This window comes from Sminthopsis crassicaudata, chromosome 1 (assembly GCF_048593235.1).
Source record: "Sminthopsis crassicaudata isolate SCR6 chromosome 1, ASM4859323v1, whole genome shotgun sequence".
Taxonomy (NCBI): Eukaryota; Metazoa; Chordata; class Mammalia; order Dasyuromorphia; family Dasyuridae; genus Sminthopsis; species Sminthopsis crassicaudata.
In genome coordinates this window covers 135,802,429-135,824,473 of record NC_133617.1, presented here as the reverse complement: position 1 = coordinate 135,824,473, position 22,045 = coordinate 135,802,429, and the positions used below count along the sequence as shown (strand labels likewise).

The following is a 22,045-nucleotide window of genomic DNA, read 5'->3' as shown; positions in this document are numbered from 1 at the left end:
AAAAACAACATTCCTCATTAACTTTTCCTGTCATCTAAGCCATTCTGAGAGGTATGTAGTGGTACATGGTCATAGTTTCCTAAAAATACATAGCTAAGTAAATTTATTAACTTCTTCATATTCCTATTCAGTAATTGCCAGATATCTCTGTTGTAAAGACAACAGAGTTTTGTCTTACTCTGTCCTGATTGGACTGTAATATTCAACTCTGGGCACTGATTTTAGTAAGGTAATTGATAATCTGACAACTATATAGAAGAACTATATAGAAGTAAGCAACTAAGACAGTGAAACACCTCAAGATCAAGCCAAATGGAAATTTTGTGAAGAAAAAAAGAACATTAGTGTATCTAAGAACTGTCAATTATTTGAGGAGTTGTCATATATAATCATTTTGCTGTGTATCATCAAAAGCCAACAGATGTATAGACAGATAGATGAAGAAAACATAAGAGAACATACACTTGCCATTAAATATTTACAATCTAGTAATTTAAAATAGATGAACTAAATAAAAGCGTGTTTTGCCCTTGGCCAAAACTGTACTGGAGCATTCAAGGGTAATACTCTATTTGAACTCCAGAGGGAATCTTTTTCTCCATACTACTCTTAATGTATAAATGTCCCATAACTAATTTTACATGTAAATGTGCCCCAAATTGTTACTATTAAATTCCCACACACAATTCTATTTAATTATTCATTTCTTACCCAGATACAATATTTCTTTGGACTTCTCCACCATGCCCTTAGGAATTTCATCATACAGCTAGATCACATCAGCCTTAGTAGTCACATCTCATCACATTCTGTACCCTTGGGAAGCTCTGATTGAAAAGCAGAGTGAAGAGCTTTTCCCCAAACCTCTATTTAAAGAAAATGCTCAAGCCAATCCTCCTCATTTCTCACCTGGCTATAATACTTTGCATGTCTCCATCATGCCTCCATGCCCTTCCCTCTCCCCTTTTATCTTCCTTTCATGGTCTATCTTTTCCTCATTAGATTATAAGCTCCTCAAGGGCAGAGACTTTTTCTTTTTCACATTTGTATACCCAACATTTAGGACATGCCTAAAACAGAATATTATGACAAACTGATAAATGATAAATTTCTACTTAATGACTCTTGTTCCCTCTACCTGATCACTCCACCATGTAACTGCAACATGAAGTGCATAGTCACAGCAGACTTTGGGATCTGCCCAGCTTCTCCACTTGTCAAAGGCCTCAATGAGGGAGCAGCCTTTCTGAGGTATGGCGAAATCAATAATCATGGTAGTGCCTCCAGCCAAAGCTGCCTGAAACCACAAAAGATTTTCATCAAATTAGCAGATTAGTTATTCAGTTATTTATTGCTAATTTTTGAGACTTTCTTTCTAGACCATGAATTTCCCAAACACTAATAAAATATTAAATATGTATTATTGCATTTTATTTAATGAACTTTTCTGTTTTTTTTCCCTATGATTTGTTGTTTGGATCATCCATTTTTATTATTAAATTATTTAATCTTTAATTTTCCTCAAAGACTCTTTATTGAATACATTTTATAGTATTTATTGCCAGTGATAAATATGTCAATGATTTCTAATCTTCAATGTTTGTGAAGTTTTTATGTCTTAATACATGGTCATATTTTCTTTTTTTTTTAACTTTTTATTTTTAAAGCTTTTTCTTTTCAAAACATATGGATAGTTTTCAGCATTTATCCTTGTAAAACCTTGTCTTCCAAATTTTTTATCCATCTTTCTCATCCTCTCCCCTAGACAGCAAGCAATCCAATATGCATTAAGCACTGCAATTCTTCTATACATTTCCACAATTATCATGCTGCACAACAAAAATCAAAAAGGAAAACTAAATGAGAATGAAAACCAAATGCAAAGCAAACAACGACAACAAAAGTAAAAATATTATGTTGTGATTCATAGTCAGTCCCCACAATCCTCTCTCTGGGTACAGATGGCTCTCTCCATCACAAGACCATTGGAACTGGCCTGAATCACCTCGCTTTTGTAAAGAGCCACATGCATCAGAAATGATCATTGCATGATCTTCTTGTTGCTATGCACAATGTTCTCTTTGTTCTACTAATTTCACTTTGCATCAGTTCTCCAGGCTTTTCCAAATCATCCTGCTGATCATTTCTTATAGAACAATAATATTCCATAATATTCATGTACCATAACTTATTCAGCCATTCCCCAGCTGATGGGCATCTACTCAGTTTTCAGTTCTTTGCCCCTATAAAATGGGCTGCTACAAACATTTTTTCATATGTGGATCCCTTTTTAATGATCTCTTTGGGATACAGATCCAAAAGAGACACTGCTGGATCAAAGGATATGCACAATTTGATAGCCCAGTGGGCATAGTTCCATGTTGCTTTCCAGAATGGTTGAATCATTTCACAACTAAACCAACAATGTATTAGTGTCCCAGTTTTCCCACATTCCCTCCAACATTCATCATTAACTTTTTCTATCATCTAAGCCATTCTGAGAGGTGTATAGTGGTACATGGTCATATTTTTCTAAAAATACACAGCTAAGTAAATTTATTAATTTCTTCATATTCCTATTCAGTAATGACCAGATATCTATTATCATCTACAAGTTTTCTAAAGTTCTTATTCCTTGTTTATCATTTTTGTCAGATTTATCTAGATCTGAAAAAGGTACACTGAGGTTTCTCACAATTATAGTTTTGCTATCTATTTCTCTTTGCAATTCAATTAATTTTTCCTTTAAGATATAATTCTATATGCTATTCAATTTAGTGCATATTTGTTTAATCTTTATTGTTTATATTTATTTATTATGCCTTTAAGTATAGTATAATTTCCCTGTTTACTTCTTTTTAATCATATCTGTTTTTACTATAACCTTATCTGTTTGCTACCCATATTTTTTGGAGTTTACTGGAAACATAATAGATGTTATATCCTTGCATTTTTAATTCTTTGTGAATTTTAATATTCCAAGTGTGTTTCTAATAAAAATATGTTATTGCATTCTACTATTTAATATATTCTGTACTACTCTTTCATTTTATTGGTGAGTTGACTCCATTCACATTCCTGGCTATGATTGTTAATTGTATGTTTCTTTCTGTATTCATACTTTTTTTCTTTTCTCTCCCATGTTCCACTTGCAAAAAATAAAAAAATAAAAAATAAAATGTTGCAAAAGATATTTGTTTAAACTTATAATATATAAATGATGCCATGTACTTCTATTCCATTGTCCCTATTCTCCTTGTCCCACATCCAATCACAGGTTTTTCTTTTTTCTTTTTCTTTTAATCCCTTCTCATGCTCCACTTCTAACTCTAAATTTTGTTATGTTTATTGCTAATCCATCAACTATCTTTCTCATCCGCTTAAAACATTTTCTCCTCTCTCCTTAAATCTATTGAATTTAAGAAATCTGCATTATGTTCTATGGGTGTGTTTGCATAGGAATATTCAATATTCCTTTGTGCAGTTCAGATGAAATTGAAAATTTTGGTAAGTCTATTCCTTTGTCCCTTCCTCCATGTTTGCATGTTGTTGTTGTTGTTTTAATCTCACGTATTGCTATTACATAAAATAATGATTTCCTTCTCTTTCCTCCTCCTTTCTTCTAGTTTAGCTCCTATTTTTCCTTTTCTGTTTCTTTCTTCTGCTAAAACAATAGAAACAGAACAAATTCACCTCTATAACTTCTGCTTTCTAATTTTTTAATGACTTGAAGACATCAGAGATTTAAGAAGACACTTGTTTCTTTTCCTTCTTAAATAATTAATCTTGTCTCCATTTTAACATATTTACTCATTTCTAGCCTTTTTATAAGGAATGATCATAAATCCTCCATTTCATTAAAGGTCTAGTCCTCTTGGCACCTTCCTCCAGACATATTTATATATGTCTGGGGAAAGAATTATGCTTTATTTTATAAGACAGATTATTTCTGGTTCTAAGTCTTTATTTTGCGCCTTTTAATATATTGTATTCCAAGTTTTTTTTCCTTCTTATAATGGCTGCTGAAAAATCTTGTGTGATCTTGACTATGACCCCTTAGTATTTGAACTTTTTTTATTTTTAGCTAATTATAATAGTTTTTATTTGAACTGGATTTTGACTATCATATTCCTAAGAATTTTTATTTGAGGATATTTTTTGGGAGGTGATCAAAGGATTTATTGTTTTCATTTTCCCCTTCAGTTCTACATGATCTGTTTAGTTTTTTTTTCCTTATTTCTTACAAAATAATACATAAAATTTTTTCATCATAGTTTTCCAGCAGTCTGATCATTCTTAGATTAACTTGACCTATTTTCCAGGTGGATTTTTTTATTGTAAATACCTTACATTTTCTTCTCTTCTTTTTGCAATATTTTAATTTTATTTTAATATTTATTGTCTCACAGAGTTGTTTTCTTTTTGGTTCATAATTTTCAGGGAATTCAATTCTTTGATTAGATTGTTATCAATCTCTTTTAAGCTATCAGTTGTCCTTGTCATTCTTTCCCAATTGTTTTATTTTATTTCAATTGCTTCCTTTTTTTCCTCAAGGTATTCCTGTATCTTGTGTGACTAGGATCTTTTTTTCCCTTCTAAGACTCTATCTAGAGTTACTCTCTTCTGGACTTACTTCTTGGGCTTCTCTAAGTCCTAGGTATTTTGGTGCATGTGTATGTACACACACACACACACACACACACACACACACACACACACATCACATATATATAATTGACTCTCTGGATTCTATATGCATTCATTCAACACACATTTATTAAAAATCTTCTATAATTAAGATATTAATGTTCAAAAATAAAAATTAAAAAATGGGAGTAGGGGAGGAGTAACTGTCTCAAGACACATTAAATACAGAATATATACAAAATAGAAAATAATTTGGGGGACACTAACAGCTGAGATGATATTTTAATTGAATTTTCTAGGAAGTAGAAATGAAGAAATTGAGATAATACCTTTTCCACAATCACACAATTAATACATTTCTGACGTAGGATTTGAAATCATAGCTTTCTAACTCCAGATTCATTGCTTTAACTACAGTCTCACCTAAATGCTTACAGGTCAATCACTAGGTACAACACAGTGGAAAGAGTAGTAGATTGAGAGTCTAGGAATCAGGTTTAAATCCTGGCTTATTAATGTCTCCAGGCTTATTGTAAGATAAAATCTAGTGGTCTGGAGACTACTGTGACAATCTCCTCTTAAAGGAGGCTAAATTTCATAGAATCTATGAATGGAAACCAATCCCTCCCACCTGAATAAACCACTTGAATGAACTTGTGTCTTGTCATCTCCTATATGAGTTTATTCTATGTTAATAAATATATTTCTTGTATTTCTAACTTGTATATAAATACCCTTCCCTGTTCCCTTTCCACTTCTCTCCCACTCTACTTAATTGCATTTTTAAAATAGTTTTTATTTACCAGATATACGCATGGGTAATTTTACAACATTGACAATTGCCAAACCTTTTGTTCTAATTTTTCCCCTTCTTTCCCCCCCCAAGTGGCAGGTTGACCAATACATGTTAAATATGTTAAAGTATAAATTAAATACAGTATATGTATACATGTCCAAACAGTTGTTTTGTTGTACAAAAAGAATCGGACTTTGAAATAGTGTCTTAATTGCATTTTTGAGGTAATAATACTATCTGTGATTTTTGTAATGATTCAGGAACTTCCTTTTCAAATATCTAGAGATAAGATCTCTCAACTTTCTCAAAATGGTGTTGCCTTCAACAATCTCCTTGTCTTCTTCCTTAGCTTTCATTATTGATGGCAATGGCACCCAAACATTTAGGTCCATAGCATCTAAGTTCATAATATGTCAAATGATGAGATGGAATTGGTATTGAAGAATATAAGAAAGGGAGAAAAATAGTCAACTAACTTTAATAGCTTTTACCTGCAATAAGATTTTTGAGATATCTTATAAAGAGGAAATATGTGTTTTTCCTGGATTATTAAATGAAGGAAATCTTTGGTGCATATAGATGTAGGCAAAGAAAAAAAAACCCAAGAACTAAACAGGGAGAAAAAATATAGGAGGGTTGTAATCTCTAAAGAAACTGACAATATCCCTGTAACCTATTATTAAATACTTATGGCAATGAACTCATTTTTAAAATGTAAGCCTCCAAATTATCCCCTCCCCAAGTAGCAACTAAGGAACATAAGAAAAAAATGTAAATATTATTTAAAATCCCAAAAGCCAAATTCAAGGCCAATAAAAATTTTGTTACTAGGGTGACATAAAGTTAGCAGAAGCAGAATTATGTTTAATGCATTTGAATGGATATGTCTATTCTTGCATTCTTTAAAAAGAGTTGGGAGGACTAGGAAAGGAGAGATTTAACTTATACACTGTCTGTTACATCTAATTTTTTAAACCACTGATTATTTTAGCAAGCAGTTTTCAACTGTCCCATTTCTTTAGAATTTTCTCTAATGTTTACACTTTAGATAATATGTGTGTACATAAACATATAATTCATATATATGTATGTGTATATATATAAGTGTATATATACGTGTATGTATATATATACATATGTGTGTGTGTATATATATATATATATATAGATGCTTATAGTTTCTCACAAACTTCTGGAGCTTTTGATCTGTATGAACTGGGGATGTTTAACCTAAAGAAAAGAAAACTCAGGGAAAATATAACTTTATTCAACTGTTTGAAAAATTGTCACATGAAGAAAAATGATTTTCTTATTACTTAGTTCTTTTTGGATCCATAAGGAAGAATTAAAAGTAATGGGTGGAAGAAGCAAATAAAATATAGTTTTAATGTAAAGAAAAACTTCTTAACAAATGGAGTTGCCCATAAATAGAATAGGTGGCAGCTAGGGAGTCATTTTCTTCTCTCACTGAAGGCCTTCTAACTAAGACTAGATGACTACTTTAGAGGAATGTTATAGTAGAGATTCTTTGGGGGAGCGGTATGGTTTGGAGTGGTGGGGCTACTAAGACTCCTACCTAACACTACAATTCTGTAATTTTATGAAGTTGGGAGAAAAGAATTCATTTTCTTTTTCAGTGTATTCTGCATGCTCTAAACCATTAGAAAGAATTTTTAACTTTGTAGTTTAATGAGATCACTTTCAAAGAGTGTTGACACTGCAATTAATGGTCTGGTTATGAGACTATAGATTTATGGCCTATAAAATAGAGTGTTGCATTTCTAAAAGTACAGAAGCTCCATTTCCTGAACCACATCCTAAAGTGGAAATTAACAGGGAAATACCCCCAAAATGATCTATAGTGGGATCTCTATACTAATCTAAGAAAAGATGACAATAGAGTCAGAATATATACATATATATTCAAGTTTTCTTCTTCTAATCAGGAAAAAGTAGGGAAACACCAAATGGAAACATCAGCTATTCTGGGTCAGTCTAAACTAGAGTAAGCTGAGGGATACTGACCCTTGTAACTTCCTAAAATATTGCTTATGGATTAGCTCAGTTATTAGCAACCTAATCATATTTGCAAAAGAAGGCAAATTTATTTTTCTTGCCCTGTGTCCTCTGCACTTATATGTAGAATCAGCAATGAAGATGTCGATTCCAAAAGACTCTAGTTCTATAAAACCATTAGGAGAAGTACTGATTTGGCACAATGAGTCACATATATTTGAAATCATAAATTAAGATTATATTGATGCTGAGCATCTCTGAGAATTAATATCCTTCATATATAAAATGAAAGTTTTAGATTTCTTTTAATTCTAAATCTATAATTTTGGGATCTTTTTCATAACAAATCAAGTGATATAATTATGCACACCTAAAAGAGTCCCAAGGAAATTCCCTGTTGGGAATATGCTGGGAGCAGGGTTTGGAATAAGAGACTCAGTGACAGATTAGACAATCTTCCAGAAAGCAAAATATAAAAAGGAGTAATAGAATGTGTTGAGGGAGCCACAAAGTTGAATAGGGGAAAGGGAATAAGATTCTTCTGAAGATTAATCAAAAGTTGTTCTCAGAATGAAGCTCAGATTGAGCTACTGATGAAAGGCAGTTGAAAATGAATGTAATTCATTAGGTTTAAATGTACAAAAATATATGTAACTAAAACATAAAGTGGCCTAAAAGGGAAAAAATGTAAAATCCTGAGAAGTTTCATAAATTAAGGGCATTATTCTAGAATCCAGACATTCAAATGTTGTAACTTTTGCTTTCCAATTTAAGTTACATGCTATGTCTAATTTTCTAGCTATGTTTTAGTCTTAAAATTTAAGAATCTAAGTTTAAGAATTTAAGAGGGAAAACATCCCTTTCTCTGGGATACAAAAGAGTAAGGAGGCCCATTCCCACTGGAAGGTTCACACCTATACCTTGACCTCTGAAAAACCAAAAAGTACTCGTCATTCTCCCTTGGGAGTGGAGATGAGGGAGAGTATGGGGGAGAGAAGCAATTAATTAGCATTATCCATATAGTCATCACATCAGATGAAGAATGAAGTCTCAGAATAAAGAGTCAAGCAATGGCATCAAGCTTATGAATAATACTCATCGTCATGCAATTTTTATTATGAATTGAATCTTATTTAACCTTCAGAGAGTGAGATCTCCTAGGGGAATTTTAGAGATGGATAATTATTGACAAAGCCTAGGTAAAAGGGATGAGAGAATCACAGGTCGTCTACCAGTAGACTGCTCTTCCTAGTAATTTTGTTTTGCAAGGCAATAGGGGTGAAATAAATTGCCCAGGGTCACACAGCTAGTAAGTATTAAGTATCTGAGATTAGATTTGAACTCAGGTCTTCCTGACCTTAATGCTGGTACTCTATCCACTGAGCCATCTAGGTGAACCCTCCCCCTTTTTAACTTTTTTTTTCCTTCCTAGAGAATTTTAATTCTTGGGAAGAATAGTTACTCCCTCCCAAAATGACTTATTGAATGTTTTGGAATGAAAGAACAATGTCTATCAAAGATTAGCAGTCCTGTATATTTGCTCAGGAAATATAACAAAGTGGTCATTCATTCATTCAATCCTCTGACCTCATCAGTTTGTTAGATCACCTCTCCCAGAAATCCAGTGTTTTAAAGCAGAAACAAGAAAGAGATATTCAGATCCATATACCTTCTCCCCTTGTCTTTAGACAAGGTCAAACTCTCCCTTATTCCTTGTTTCTCTATCTTAGAAGGATGCACTATAATTCTACTTAGTTAACCAAAAAACTACATTCTCCAATCATGCCAATTAGTGGAGGGTTTATTGTTGTTGTTGTTGTTACATTGTTCTTCTTGTTGTTGTTCTCTACTTTCCAGATATCTTTATCAGGAGTCACCAAACATTTTAAGAGAAGGAAAATTCTTGACAACATGAATAATTATTTCTTTAGGAAGATTGTTTTATTCCCTAAAAAGAGCTACTGTTTTCTTGTTAAATGGGCATAGAATCTTGGATCAGAGGATCAAAGATTTAGAAATGGATGGGACCCTAGAAGCCATTAGGTCCGACTGTACCCCGCACACACATATATACACACACACTATTTTTCAGATAAAGAAAATAAACTTGGAGAGATTGAATGACATATAGAAAGTCATACACAGTAACTAGCTGACAGAAATAATATTTGAATCAATGTCTACTGATCTCAAATCTGGGACTTTTTTTCACTACTGGATTCAAGGCTATTCTTGGATTCAGAAAGCTATGAATTCAAGCCCTAAGTCTGATACAGATAAACATGTAGTCAGTCATAACAGTAACAATCTCTTAATGCTCCATGCAACTCCCATAAGGCTATAAATTAAAGACCAGCCCATCTGAATGGATAGAATTACCAAAATAGAAGTAGTTCCTACCAATAAAATCTAAGGTCCTAACATATATGTATGTATACATGTATATGCGTCTATCTATCTACCTATATTACTTGTTTTCACCCAAAATAAATTTCTCTGCACTTATATTTTGTCAGTTGGCCAAACAAAATGTGTTTACCTTTTCTTTTCTTTTTTTTTTCCTCTGAGGCTGGGGTTAAGTGACTTGCTCAGGGTCACACAGCTAGGAAGTGTTAAGTGTCTGAGACCAGATTTGAATTTGGGTCCTCCTGAATTCAAGGCTGGTGCTCTATCCACTGCACCACCTAACTGCCCCCTGTTTACCTTTCTCATAAATCAAGCCTTTCAGTTCCTAATTACTTTAGTTTTTCTTCTCTGAAAACCTTCCAATTTATCCAAAACCTTCTCTTTAGAAAAAGAAAATGCTATCTCAGATGTAAAATGTAATGGGATTTAAATTTAGATAAACTCTAGCAAAGAGTGGATCATAATATTACATAACATAGTTTATCCATCCAATTTATTTCGTTCCGAGTCATGTATTACCATAGTACCTAAGCATGTACTCCATCTTAAGGCTTCATAGCTTTCTGGGTTCTAAACTTTTTCTGCAATAGATGACAAGTTTCAGTACAATCAATCATAGGCTCCAATGAATTTAAGTAAAAGAAAAAAAGAAGCTTATAATGTGACCTTTGGGGGGGGGAAAAAAAAAACTTTAGCAGAATTTTGAACATTATTCCTTGTTACTTAAAATTTCATTTCATAAAAGCTACTTTCCACCCTACTTTCTCTAATGGGCCTTTCTATTTAGATGAACTTTTGTCACTTTCTTCCATGATTCATATGGATAGGGGATCATATTCTACTTAGCCAAAAGACATTGTTGGATATGCTCCATCCAGTTTAAAGCCCTCTGGTTTAAATAATTACTAGTTCTTGGACAAATAATCTCTTTCAGGATTTAAAAAAATAATAATAATTCTCTTTATATTTTAAAGTCTTTTGTAATCTGGTTACATCTTAGTTTTCCTGGTATGTTGCACAATATTGTTTAGTCATTTAATGACCCACTTCATAGTTTTCTTGGCAGATACTGGAGTGGTTTACAATTTTTTTCTTAAGCTCATTTTATAATTGAGGAAATTGAAGCAAATAGGATTAAATAACTTGTCCACAACCACACAGCTATAAAGTGTCTGAGACAAGATTTGAACTTAGTTCTTCCTAAATCTAGACACCCAGCATACTGTTCACTGCACCACCTAGCTGCTCCTATCCTCATATATACTACAATGTATCCAAATTGGCCTCCTTGTCCATGATATTCAATGTTCTATTAATACTTCCTTGCAAAGGCTATCTTCTCATGTCAGGAATGACTTCCCTTTCTAACATTCTATTCACAAATATTCTAGTTTCCTTCTCAGTTCAACTCAAATACCATTTGATGGAGGAAAGCTATCTCAATCTCCCTTTCCTTTCTCTACTCATTACTAGTGCTCTGCCTCTGAAGTCACTCTTCATTTGTACAAAATATGTGTGTATACATATGTATACATATATGTTATATGTATACATATATAATATTTTTTCAAAAGAACATAAATACTTTTGGGGAAATATCAGATGATGTTTCTTTGTTTCCCCAGCTACTAACAGAGCTGCTGGAATTTAGTAGGCACTTAATAAGTATTTATTGAATGGATATGAAAATTAATAAAAATTTTGAGCATGTATAAAATAGTATATGTATTTTAAGGTGTTCATTACTTAAATCAGATGAAATGCTGATGAAATAATTTATTGTTATAATGATAAATCACATAAGAATTTTATGAAATATAAACTGCTCTTCATTATAACATTATTGATACAAACCATCTTATTTAAGTAAAATTTTTTTATATATGTAACTTCTCTCAAAAACTCAAATGGAGTTGTAATCTCATCAATCTCTTGAATGATGTGAATCACAATCCATCCATGTCTGCCATCTTGTACCATACTCATCCCTATCCTCCTCAAATATCTAGGAGGTATCTTCATTTTCTTTTAATTAAAAATACTTTTCAAATTTGTGAACTTATCTATTGGTTATCCCTTACTTTTAACAACTGACCAATCCATCTTTTTCTGTCATCCATTTCATTAAGGATTTCCTATTTTCAGTTCTTCATAGTTCCTAATTTGTCTCATATTGAAGCCTACTCTCACCATCATGTATTACTCCATTAGCATTTAAGTGATACTGTTTAATTTTTCAGAGACTTTAATATTCTATAATGTAATCTTTCAAAAACATGGATAGAATATTACTATTTCTATTCTGTATTGGAACTAGGTCATTGACATGCATAATGTCTATGCAAAATAGATATTTTGATGGACCAGGTCCTTGGGTGGTCCTGCATAGCAACTGCACAGCATAGCTTAGACAATAAGTACACTATGTCCACTAGATTTTTATTGTTGGATGGCTGTCTAATTGGCTGAATTGGATTATGGTTCTCATTTAGGAAACTAAAGACATGGTCCTTGCTCTCATGTGGTTTTGAGTCTAGTAGTATCTACAAAATAGTATCATGGAATCATCAACTATTAGAGTGAGAGAGCTTTAGAGTTCATTTAATCTAATTCCATTTTACAGATGAGGAAATTGAATCCTGAAGAGGCTAACTGATGACTGAAGTCATAGAGTTAGTAAAAGAGTTAGAAGCAGAATCTAGTTCTCCTGACTTCCAGACCAATTTTTTGGCAGGTCACAAAAAACAGAATTCAATTTGTAACCAATTTTGTTTGAATACATCTCTTAGATAAAGTGATATTCATGAGTATTTCAAATAATATCCAAAATGTGCATTTAATCATGTTACACTATCTTGTTCTTTGTGACGTTACTAGAAAGTCCCCACAATGAGGCACAGTTCTCTTTCTTAACTATTTTTAGTTTTTTTTTTTCTTTAAAAGTATGTGCCCAACATATTGTCTTAAATTTTTTGATAATTCCTTTACTAACTAATGGTACTGTCAAGTTTTTAATACAAATCCACACACACATAGAAGTGCATTAATAACAATATCATTACTTTCAAATAAAATAAAAATTAAATATATATATATATACATATATATACATATAATTAACTAAGCTTTTGCAATTCACTTTCTTAGCAACAGACTTAGCAAAAAGCAAAGTCATAAATCCTTCAGGTTTATCTAATTCTTGATATTCAATTGAAAAAAATTGTACTGTCCTCACTCACAGATATTGAATTATTGGAAGGCTACTGTAATTCAGTACAGGTCAAAGAAATGAAATATGATTTCTTTTAAGTACAAAGTTATTTTCATTAGTTATTTCAGGAGAAAAAGCTTTTACTGATAATTCGGTGAATCAATTTTAACTCATAAACCAGCTTCTGACATATATTAGATTCAAAAATCTGTAATCTTTCACTAGCCTATATTTTAGTTTTTAAATTGGATACCTTTACCTTTCAGTGATCAATGAATAAAGTACCACAAGCAATATCTCTTATTTATAAAGGCTTTTAAATGAATAGCTTTATGGATTAATAAAGTAAACAGTTTCTAGTCTAGCTGTCTCATGAGACTATGACATATCCCTTTGAATTTCTTGACTTCAATTAATTTAAATAACCATATTTACATCCTTAGAAGAGGTGAGTACAAGTACACATAAGTGTGCCTCTGTTATTTCTCAGAGAAATAGGATTTAAGCAAATCATTTTCATCAAGATCAAATTCAATGCTATAGTTCCTTGTAGTACAAAGGTGAAGCATTTCTGAAATAGTATTTTTTTTTTCTATTTCTGAGACAGGTAAATGAAACCTCAGAATATACCTTTCGTCATTCACCATTTACTCACCATCCCCAATAAATTTAGCCTTGTGGTTACCTTTAAATACTTTTGAGTTGTATCAATAGCAATAATCCCAGATTTAGAAAGTCCAAATTATGTAGGTGAATGCCTCCAGTTCCTATCATATGTATTCTTAGAAATTCAGTATACCCACACACCCCCACACCCACACATACACATCCTGGGGAAATCATTTATTATGATCCTCACTTGGAATTTTAAGAATATCTATGGAGTCAACACAGAAAAATTAAAAAAAAAAAATCAAGAATTCCTCATGGGCTCTGATCCTCAAAGACAATTTCTGATCTGCAAGAATCACCTTGATCCAAAATGTTCTCCTTGTAAATCAAAGAATGTCAAAAATTTGAAAGGACCTCAAATCCTAACATGTTTTTAGAAGTATGCTTATTTGGTTTACTTAAACAATGATTTAATTATACTAGACACCAAGTTACCTCATAGTTATTTGGAATGAAGAGGACACTATAATTCACCTCTGCCTCACTTATTTTCAGTCAAATTTATATATATACATACAATTGGTGATATATATCATCAACTCATGTAGCTGGACTGAATAGATGACTTTTTATTGTTATAATGATAGGAGGATCATATTAATCCAAACTGACTTGTCTCTTGAAAAGAAAGAATATCTTCATTAACTCTTAAATCTGCTCTATAACTTGGGATACTGGTCTGTTGCTACTTTCAAGACCCTCAACAGGGAGAGAAAATGATGAGGAACATAGATTCTATAAAAAAAAGAAGCTTCAGGGGTAGCTAGGTGGCGCAGTGGATAGAGCACCAGCCCTGAGTTCAGGAGGACCCGAGTTCAAATCTGGTCTCAGACACTTAACACTTCCTAGCTGTGTGACCCTGGGCAAGTCACTTAACCCCAGCCTCAGGAAAAAAAAAAAGGAAGAACCTTGACTAGCTTGGAAATATTCAGTAGGATTTAATAATCTTAGTATGAGCCTCTATTTCCTTTCTGGAAGCACAAGTCTTTCCCTTCTGTTCTTTCTGACAAGATAGAATTAAAGTAGTATTCTTTATTTTGCCCCTGGATACTTCCTAATCTCTCTCTCTCTCTCTCTCTCTCTCTCTCTTTCTCTCTCTCTCTCTCTCTCTCTCTCTCTCTCTCTCTCTCTCTCTCTCTCTCTCTCTCTCTCTCTCTCACACACACACACACACACACACATACACACACACACACTCTCTCTCTCTCTCTCTCTCTCTCTCTCTCTTTCTCTCTCTCTCTCTCTCCCTCTCTCTCTCTCTCTTCCTTTCTCTACTTTTTAAACTGCCTCTCTGTCTCTGTTCCCCCTCTCCCTTCTCTCTTCCCTTCCCCTCCCCATCTTCGGACTAGCTATTTTAATACCTATATAACTTCATGTCAAGGCAGGTCTAACTGAGGTCAAGAAAGGTAATTTGATTCCATAATTTTTTTTCATGAATGTGCAATTTCTATCTTTAGAATTAGTGTTAAAATGTATTTGTTTTCATAATTTATATTATTTTAATGGATTAGTATGTTTCAATCAAGCTATAAATTTCTCTCAAAATCCACAAATTTTCTTGTCTCTCATTTAATATTCTCCTATAGCTTCTATTAAAAAATTTATCTCCACTTGCAGATGATAAGATGGTATACTTAGAGAATCCTAGAGATTCAAAACCATTTGGTACTAGATAAAAAATAGAGTAGTGGATCAGTGTAATAGGTTAGGTTCACAAAACACAATAGTCAATGGCTATAATAATCTAGTGTTTAATAAACCCAAAGACTCCAGCTTGTAGGATAAGAACTCACTATTTGACAAGATTTGCTGTGAAATAATTGGAAAATAGCATGGCAGAAATAGGGCATTGGCCAATACCTAATATCCTATACCAAGATAAAGTGGAAATAGGTTCATGATTTAGACAAAAAAAGTGTTACTATAAGGAAATTAGGAAAGCCAGGGATAGTTTACCTCTCAGATCTGTGGAGAAGGAATGAATTTGTAAAGGGCAGGAACTCAGTATGATTGATTTAATCCTACAATAAAGTGTTAACTCAGTGGAATTGATAAGACAATAGATATCTAGATTATTTAGCATGTGAGTTCTTTAGTTCAGTATGATTGATTTAATCTTACAACAAATAATAGTTCCCTGGTGATATAATGATTGGTTTATACTCAATATACTGTATTGATGTAATTGTAATAGAGTATATAAACTGGGACAAACTCAGACACAGACTTCAAGATAGAAGCTGACCTGGTGGCTCTCCTGCCTCCTACACTGAAACCAAGATGAATTCCAGAGGGCCTCCAAGAAAGCTAGCCTGGGCCCCAGGAGAAGGAGACAGACTGTGAAGGAGACATAAAGACTTTGGACTTTATCCCTGACTATTCTGGTGGTGATTATTCTGCTGAAATGAAAGCTAGTCCCAAGATCTCCAGAAAGCTAACCCCGCCATTACATTTATCCTTGTGAAACCTTGTGTTCCAAATTTTTCTCTCTTCCATCCCCCCCCATTAGACAGTAAGTAATTCAATATAGGTTAAACATATTTTTGGCTTCCCTTCTAATCTTGGCTGAATTTGGTTATGTTTGTACAAAAACTTTTTAATCAAAATTATATATGTATCAAAATTGTATATGTTTAACCTATATTGAGAAATGTTGAAAACTATCTTTGCATGGATTTTGAAAAAAGAAAAAACCTATTAAAAAAATTCTAAAGGACATTGAGAAGTGATGGGTTTCATAAAGAAGCAAACATAATTTACAATGTGGGATTCTATTTTGCTTTACTATGTACATCTGTTAAAAGGGTTTGCTTTCCTTTCCTTTTTTCTCTCAAGTAGTGGCAAAGGGCAAAGGAGAGATAGGAACAGCAGAGCAAAAAAGAAAAGAAAAAATGGATCATTGAGGCAACTTTTATTTGTGTTCCCTTACCCCCATTTCATAACAATGACAAAGAACAAAACCTTCATAACCAATAAGTAGTTCAGCAAAATAAACTTCCACATTGTCCATGTAGAAAAATTATAAATATCAGTCTTCATTTGAAGTTTATCACCTCTCTGACAAAAGAAGTAGGTAGCATGTTTCATCTTTAGTGTTCTGAACTACATACTGGTTTATCATAGCATTGATCAGTTCTCAAGTCTTTCAAACTTATTTTTCTTTATAATCAATGCTGTTGTCATGTTATGAATTGTTCTCCTTACTTCATTCTGCCTCAATTAAAGTCATTCTTCTCAGTTTCTGAGGAAACTGTCCATATTTATTATGACCCAATATTCAATTACATTCATATCTTATACTTTATTTAATCATTCTCCAGGAAGTAGATAAACTATTGGGTTTTGGGGTCTTTTTTTCCACCCTGCTATGGAATAAGCTGCTAGGAATATTTTTATACCTATGTCTTTTTTTTTCTTTTATATATTTAGGTATATGCACATAGTGGTATCACTAGATCAACTGAATATGTTCAGCTTAATGATTTTTTTAGCACAATTCCAAATTACTTTCCAAAATAGTTGAATTAATCCAAAGCTCCATCAGCAATGATTTTCTCACAGTCCCTCCCATATTTGTTACTTCCCTTTCGGTCAGCTTTTACAATCTAATAGAGGTTATGTGGAAACTCTGAATTGCTTTAATCTTCATTTCCTTTGAGACAACTTAAAAAAAAAAAAATCAGAGATCAGAAGGAAATTCAGAAAGAAGCCCAGATAAGCAGGACAGTTTTGAAAGCTACAGATTGAATTTGTATTTTTTAAAAAGGCTATCGTATATATTGGAGATCTGTAGTTTAATGGGACATCCTTTGTTTTTTTTCCCATATATGGAAATGATAATTATATTTGGCACTTGCTAAATTAATAATTTAAAAAATTTAAACAGGGAAAATAGATTGTGAAATTATAAACACAATACATTATAAAGTACTTTTTTCAAATATTTGATTATAGTCCTTGGGAACATTCCAATGGAGACTGATAAACTAGATTATTTGCTACCCCAAGAAAACATGCTAAATCATGCATTTCCAAAATATTACAATCAAAATTGAAATAATCAAGAAGGCTAGACTTACAAGTTCTGATTTAGAGAAATGTTTGGAAATCAAAGATATCTAACTTTAGGAAGACTCCTTAAGAGTCTCCTCTCCTCTCATATCCTTTGGAGACTTTTAAGATTTGCTTCTTTGACTGTAGGTAATACCACTTGACAATTTCTGGATTTGTGTATAAGATTCGGATCTATGTAGGCAGTAAAATGAAGTAAGCTCAAAATTATTAATCTTTCTCTTCATACTGAAACCAAAGAGCAATATCAATTCCGTGGACAAATAGGACAAGAGGGGGGAGGGCTAATGGAAAAGAAGTAGAAAGGGTAAAGTATAAGAAAAGGGGAGGGACTGTAAAAGGGGAGGACTGCTTTAGAAGCAAAATGCTGGGGAGTGGGGAAAAGAGGGAAAGGAAAGACAAATAGGACAAGGCAGGCAAGTGAACTAGGAAGTTATTTTTATGGTCTCTGGCTTCCCATTAGCTATTCCTATGTTTCTTATAAAGCAGGAGAGAGGACAGACGGAACAGTTATCAGATTGCCAGCTAGTCCACAATGCTTAGTTTCCTTGAGATTTTTTGAAAGGTAACCAACCCTAGGATGAGAAAAGGGTCAGAGGCTGGAGAGAGGTTTCTGTAAGGAGTAGTCTCTGTGAGGAGCAGTCTCTGGGAAGAACATACGGATCTGGCCGAGGTCTTCAGCCAACAAAACTCTCCTCCCCCAACAATTAGAACAGAGCCATAGTGAGAATCAAATGAGATAATTATGTAGCGTGTCAGACAAATCTCAGATGCTATATAAATGCTTGCTATTGTTATTTTTATTACTAAAAGACCAGTTTCGAATATCTATGACCCAAGAGGAAGGATCCTTTCTAAGTCAATAGAAAAGAAATCCTATGAAAAAAGAAGCTTCTCTATTTGAAGGGACAGATAGGATGGCAAACCGACAGACAAATGTGCCAAGACAAAAGTGCTGCAAGTTAGCGCTGCTTTCAAATCCCTCATTTTATGCAAATTTACAGCAGATTCCCGTTTCCCGATCTCAATCTCCACCCAAACTCTCATCCCCCCCAAAAGAAGCAAAAAAGTGTTTCCTGAATTCCTGGGGCTGTTACTAGCTTTACACCGACGATCAGCCAAGGAGCCAGTTCCCAGAGGTCTCTTGGAGTCTCAGAAGGGAGTAGGCAATGAAGTCCAGAGCATAAAGCTGCGGCTGATGCCCTGCTGAGAGGAAACCCTCCTACACCCTTTTCCACAAGAACAATCCCGGTCTCCTGATTGCTTTGGTCGGGAAGGAGGGAGGAGAATGGATGGTCAATACCTTAGTGCCCAGATAGAAGTCATCGACGGACTGTGTTCCCATAAAAGGGAACTGCAAGTGCGTGTGAGTGTCGATGCCTCCGGGCAGCACCAGCTTGCCGGTGGCATCGAGGATCCGCAGCCCCTCGGCGGAAGTTCCAGACGCCAGGAGGTCAGGCCCCAAAGCCCGCACCACGCCATCCTCCACCAGCACATCAGCCAGCTGAGAGCGGTCCTCATTTACCACCTTGCCCCCGCGAATGAGGAGCCGCGGCAGGGCAGTCATGGTCACTGAAGAAGGTCAGAGAAATACACACTGGATAGCCTCCCTCCCTCAACTAATCGATCCGAGACCCCTGGCAGATGGGATCCAACTGCATTTGGGAGCGGTATCCTAAGGTGTCTCCCCTGTGAGAGTTCAGAAGCAAGTGGACGCCCTTAGTTACTCAACCATGTGAAAAGTCCAAGTTCCACCCGGGAGCAACTTGCCTCACTTGCCTCAACTAGAGTTAGCCGACCAATTGATAAACAAAAGCAAAGTCTACAAAAGTGTTGAGTTAGTCCTAAACTCCTTAGCTCTAGGCTAACATGCCTTCCTTACTTATTAGCTGCTTACCTCCCTTACGTTAGCTAGCTGGCCCCGCCCCCCAGTGAGTGATTTAGACGTAGAGAAAAAAAGATGGGACAATCTACCCCGTGGCTTTGGTAAACACGCATCAGAAGATCTTAGGATTTAGAGCTGCAAAAGACAATATAAAGATAACCCAGTACAAATCTCTCGGTTTGAAGATGAGACTAAGTAAGACTTAGATAGCTTTAATGATTCCCTAAGACACATAGTAAATTGAAAAGAAATGTCTAAAGCCACTCCTTTCCATCCTTAAAGGCCCTTTCCAACCTCCCTTTATTATTCTACTTTTCTAACTGGCCATAGTCAAGTGTCTGATCTGTCCTCTAAGTATTTTCCCTTGAATGAAAAGGGTTGGAGATGGGGAGAAGTCTAATATGGTCGAAGAAAGTCTAACTTAAACTGGAAACAGCATTGGCTCTGAGGTCAGAAAACCTGGGTTCAAATATCATCTCTGATTCTGACTGTGTTGTAACCTTGTACTCAGTTTTGTCATCTCTAAAAAGATGAGGAATAGGTGAGATAACTTTCAGAGAGCCATTCCAGCTCTAGATTAGTAGGTATGCTTATTTATTTTGGGTTTTTAACATCTATTCACTCCAGGTCCCACACATTCTTTCACTAAATCTGCTCTGTCTCTTTTAGACTTTGACTGTTGTGCCCCAAACCTTGCCCTTGGATTCCTATCTACTTATTATAAGATAATAGGCCTTGATGTCTTGTCAGTCAAGTAATTCATTTTCCTTATAAGGGGAAGAGGAGCAGTGTTTTGAAATCAATATTATCTACAAATAAAAGTACAGAAAATAATTTGCCCCCAAATCCAATATAAACAAAATACCAAATAACTTGATCTGAATTATCTATGAAATAAGGGACGGAGACAGAAAAAAAGGAAAGCTCCTTGAAAGCAAAGTCTATTTTATTTTTGTCTTTGAATCCACATTGCACACTGTTTGGCACATGTTAAATACTTCTTGCTTGGTTGATTGACTTTCTCATTAAAACCTAAGTAACTGTCAAGATTTGATGTTCTTTTATTAAAATCCACAGTGAACCCTAAAAATCCTCTTGAGGCTTATACTGCTGAATAGCCAGCCTTCCCAAATTTTAACAACTGATATAGTCAAGTTATACAGTTTTAATACATGTGTATGTGTATATATGTATGTGTGTACATATATATATATGAATACAATCAAAGCCAGGGCATTGAAATCTTGACTTTATTTCATCTATATGATCAGAAGCTCTAGCTGCTATGAATGAGCAGTTACTGTGGATGCCAATGTAATGGAAGTATAATAGAGGGCCTCATTGAAATTTTACACATGTGGGATCCAGCTATTGCCTCCATAGGCAGACACATGGAAGCAGGATATGGGAAAAAAGAGGGAAATAAAGAGAATGTGAACTGTTGTAGTCAGTCATTTTAATGGACTGAATGGAACCTTCTTGGCTTAGTGGCTAATACGTTCTGAAATTTGCCTTGTCGTTGAACAGAGGAAAACACTAGATTACTTGACAGCAAAGGAGCTTCTTCATCCAAAAACCCTAGTCCTTTAACACTGAGTCATATTCACCACTGGAAGTAGACAGAATCTCCAGTAAGCTGCACATGACTTCTAATGGGGATGTGCACTAATCTTACTCCTAGAATATAAGCAAGCAAATTGGTAACAACTGCTTTCAACCCCTCTCTTCCTTTAAAAAAAAAATTGTTCACACAACACACTTTAAAGTCCAATCTGCATTATTAAAATTTTCTCCATCATTTTCTTAAGTCTAGACCAAAAGTGTCAAACATCTAGGCCCAAACCAGATTAAAATGTTATTGGGAAATGTTTAACAAAAATAAATAAAAATACAATAAAAATATGTTAGTATTTGATTTCTAAGTCAGTATACAGAAAACAGGGAATCCTTTTGTATAGCTTAGTAGCTTTCCCCTCCCTCCCCTTTCTTTTCAGTTTCTTATAAATGATCCAGCCAATCAAAAACAACAACAACAAGAACAACAAATAAATCAAGCATTGATCTGTCATTTTGCCAATTTCCAAAATGGAACCCTTATAGTGAAAATATAATGACTCACTCTTTCCAGTCAGTTTGAGTTGGAACTTGTTTCAGCATTCTCTTTAATTAGCAAATTAAATAGAGATAAAGATGTGTATACACACAATATGCCTATACACATGTAAAATGCCATCAAGGATGTATTTTACATTGTGAGTAATATACTGCCCAACATTTCCATTCTCTTTTGAGTTACTTTTCTTTCTGATTATAATAAGATCTTATGTTTCTATGATTCATC

At 34.0% G+C, this 22,045-nt stretch overlaps 1 protein-coding gene across 1 annotated transcript in view; it reads right to left on the bottom strand.

The window, feature by feature from the left end:
• The window catches only part of DPYS (dihydropyrimidinase), a 108,157-nt gene extending 88,432 nt beyond the window's left edge, over window positions 1–19,725 (bottom strand). The window contains exons 1-2 of the mRNA XM_074267199.1: window positions 19,123–19,725; window positions 1,139–1,297 (exon numbers count right to left, since the gene is read on the bottom strand). Of these exons, the coding sequence (XP_074123300.1) occupies window positions 1,139–1,297; window positions 19,123–19,386 (423 nt within the window). The 5' untranslated portion in view covers window positions 19,387–19,725. The remainder of the gene's footprint in view (window positions 1–1,138; window positions 1,298–19,122) is intronic.
• Window positions 19,726–22,045: the final 2,320 nt, after the last annotated feature.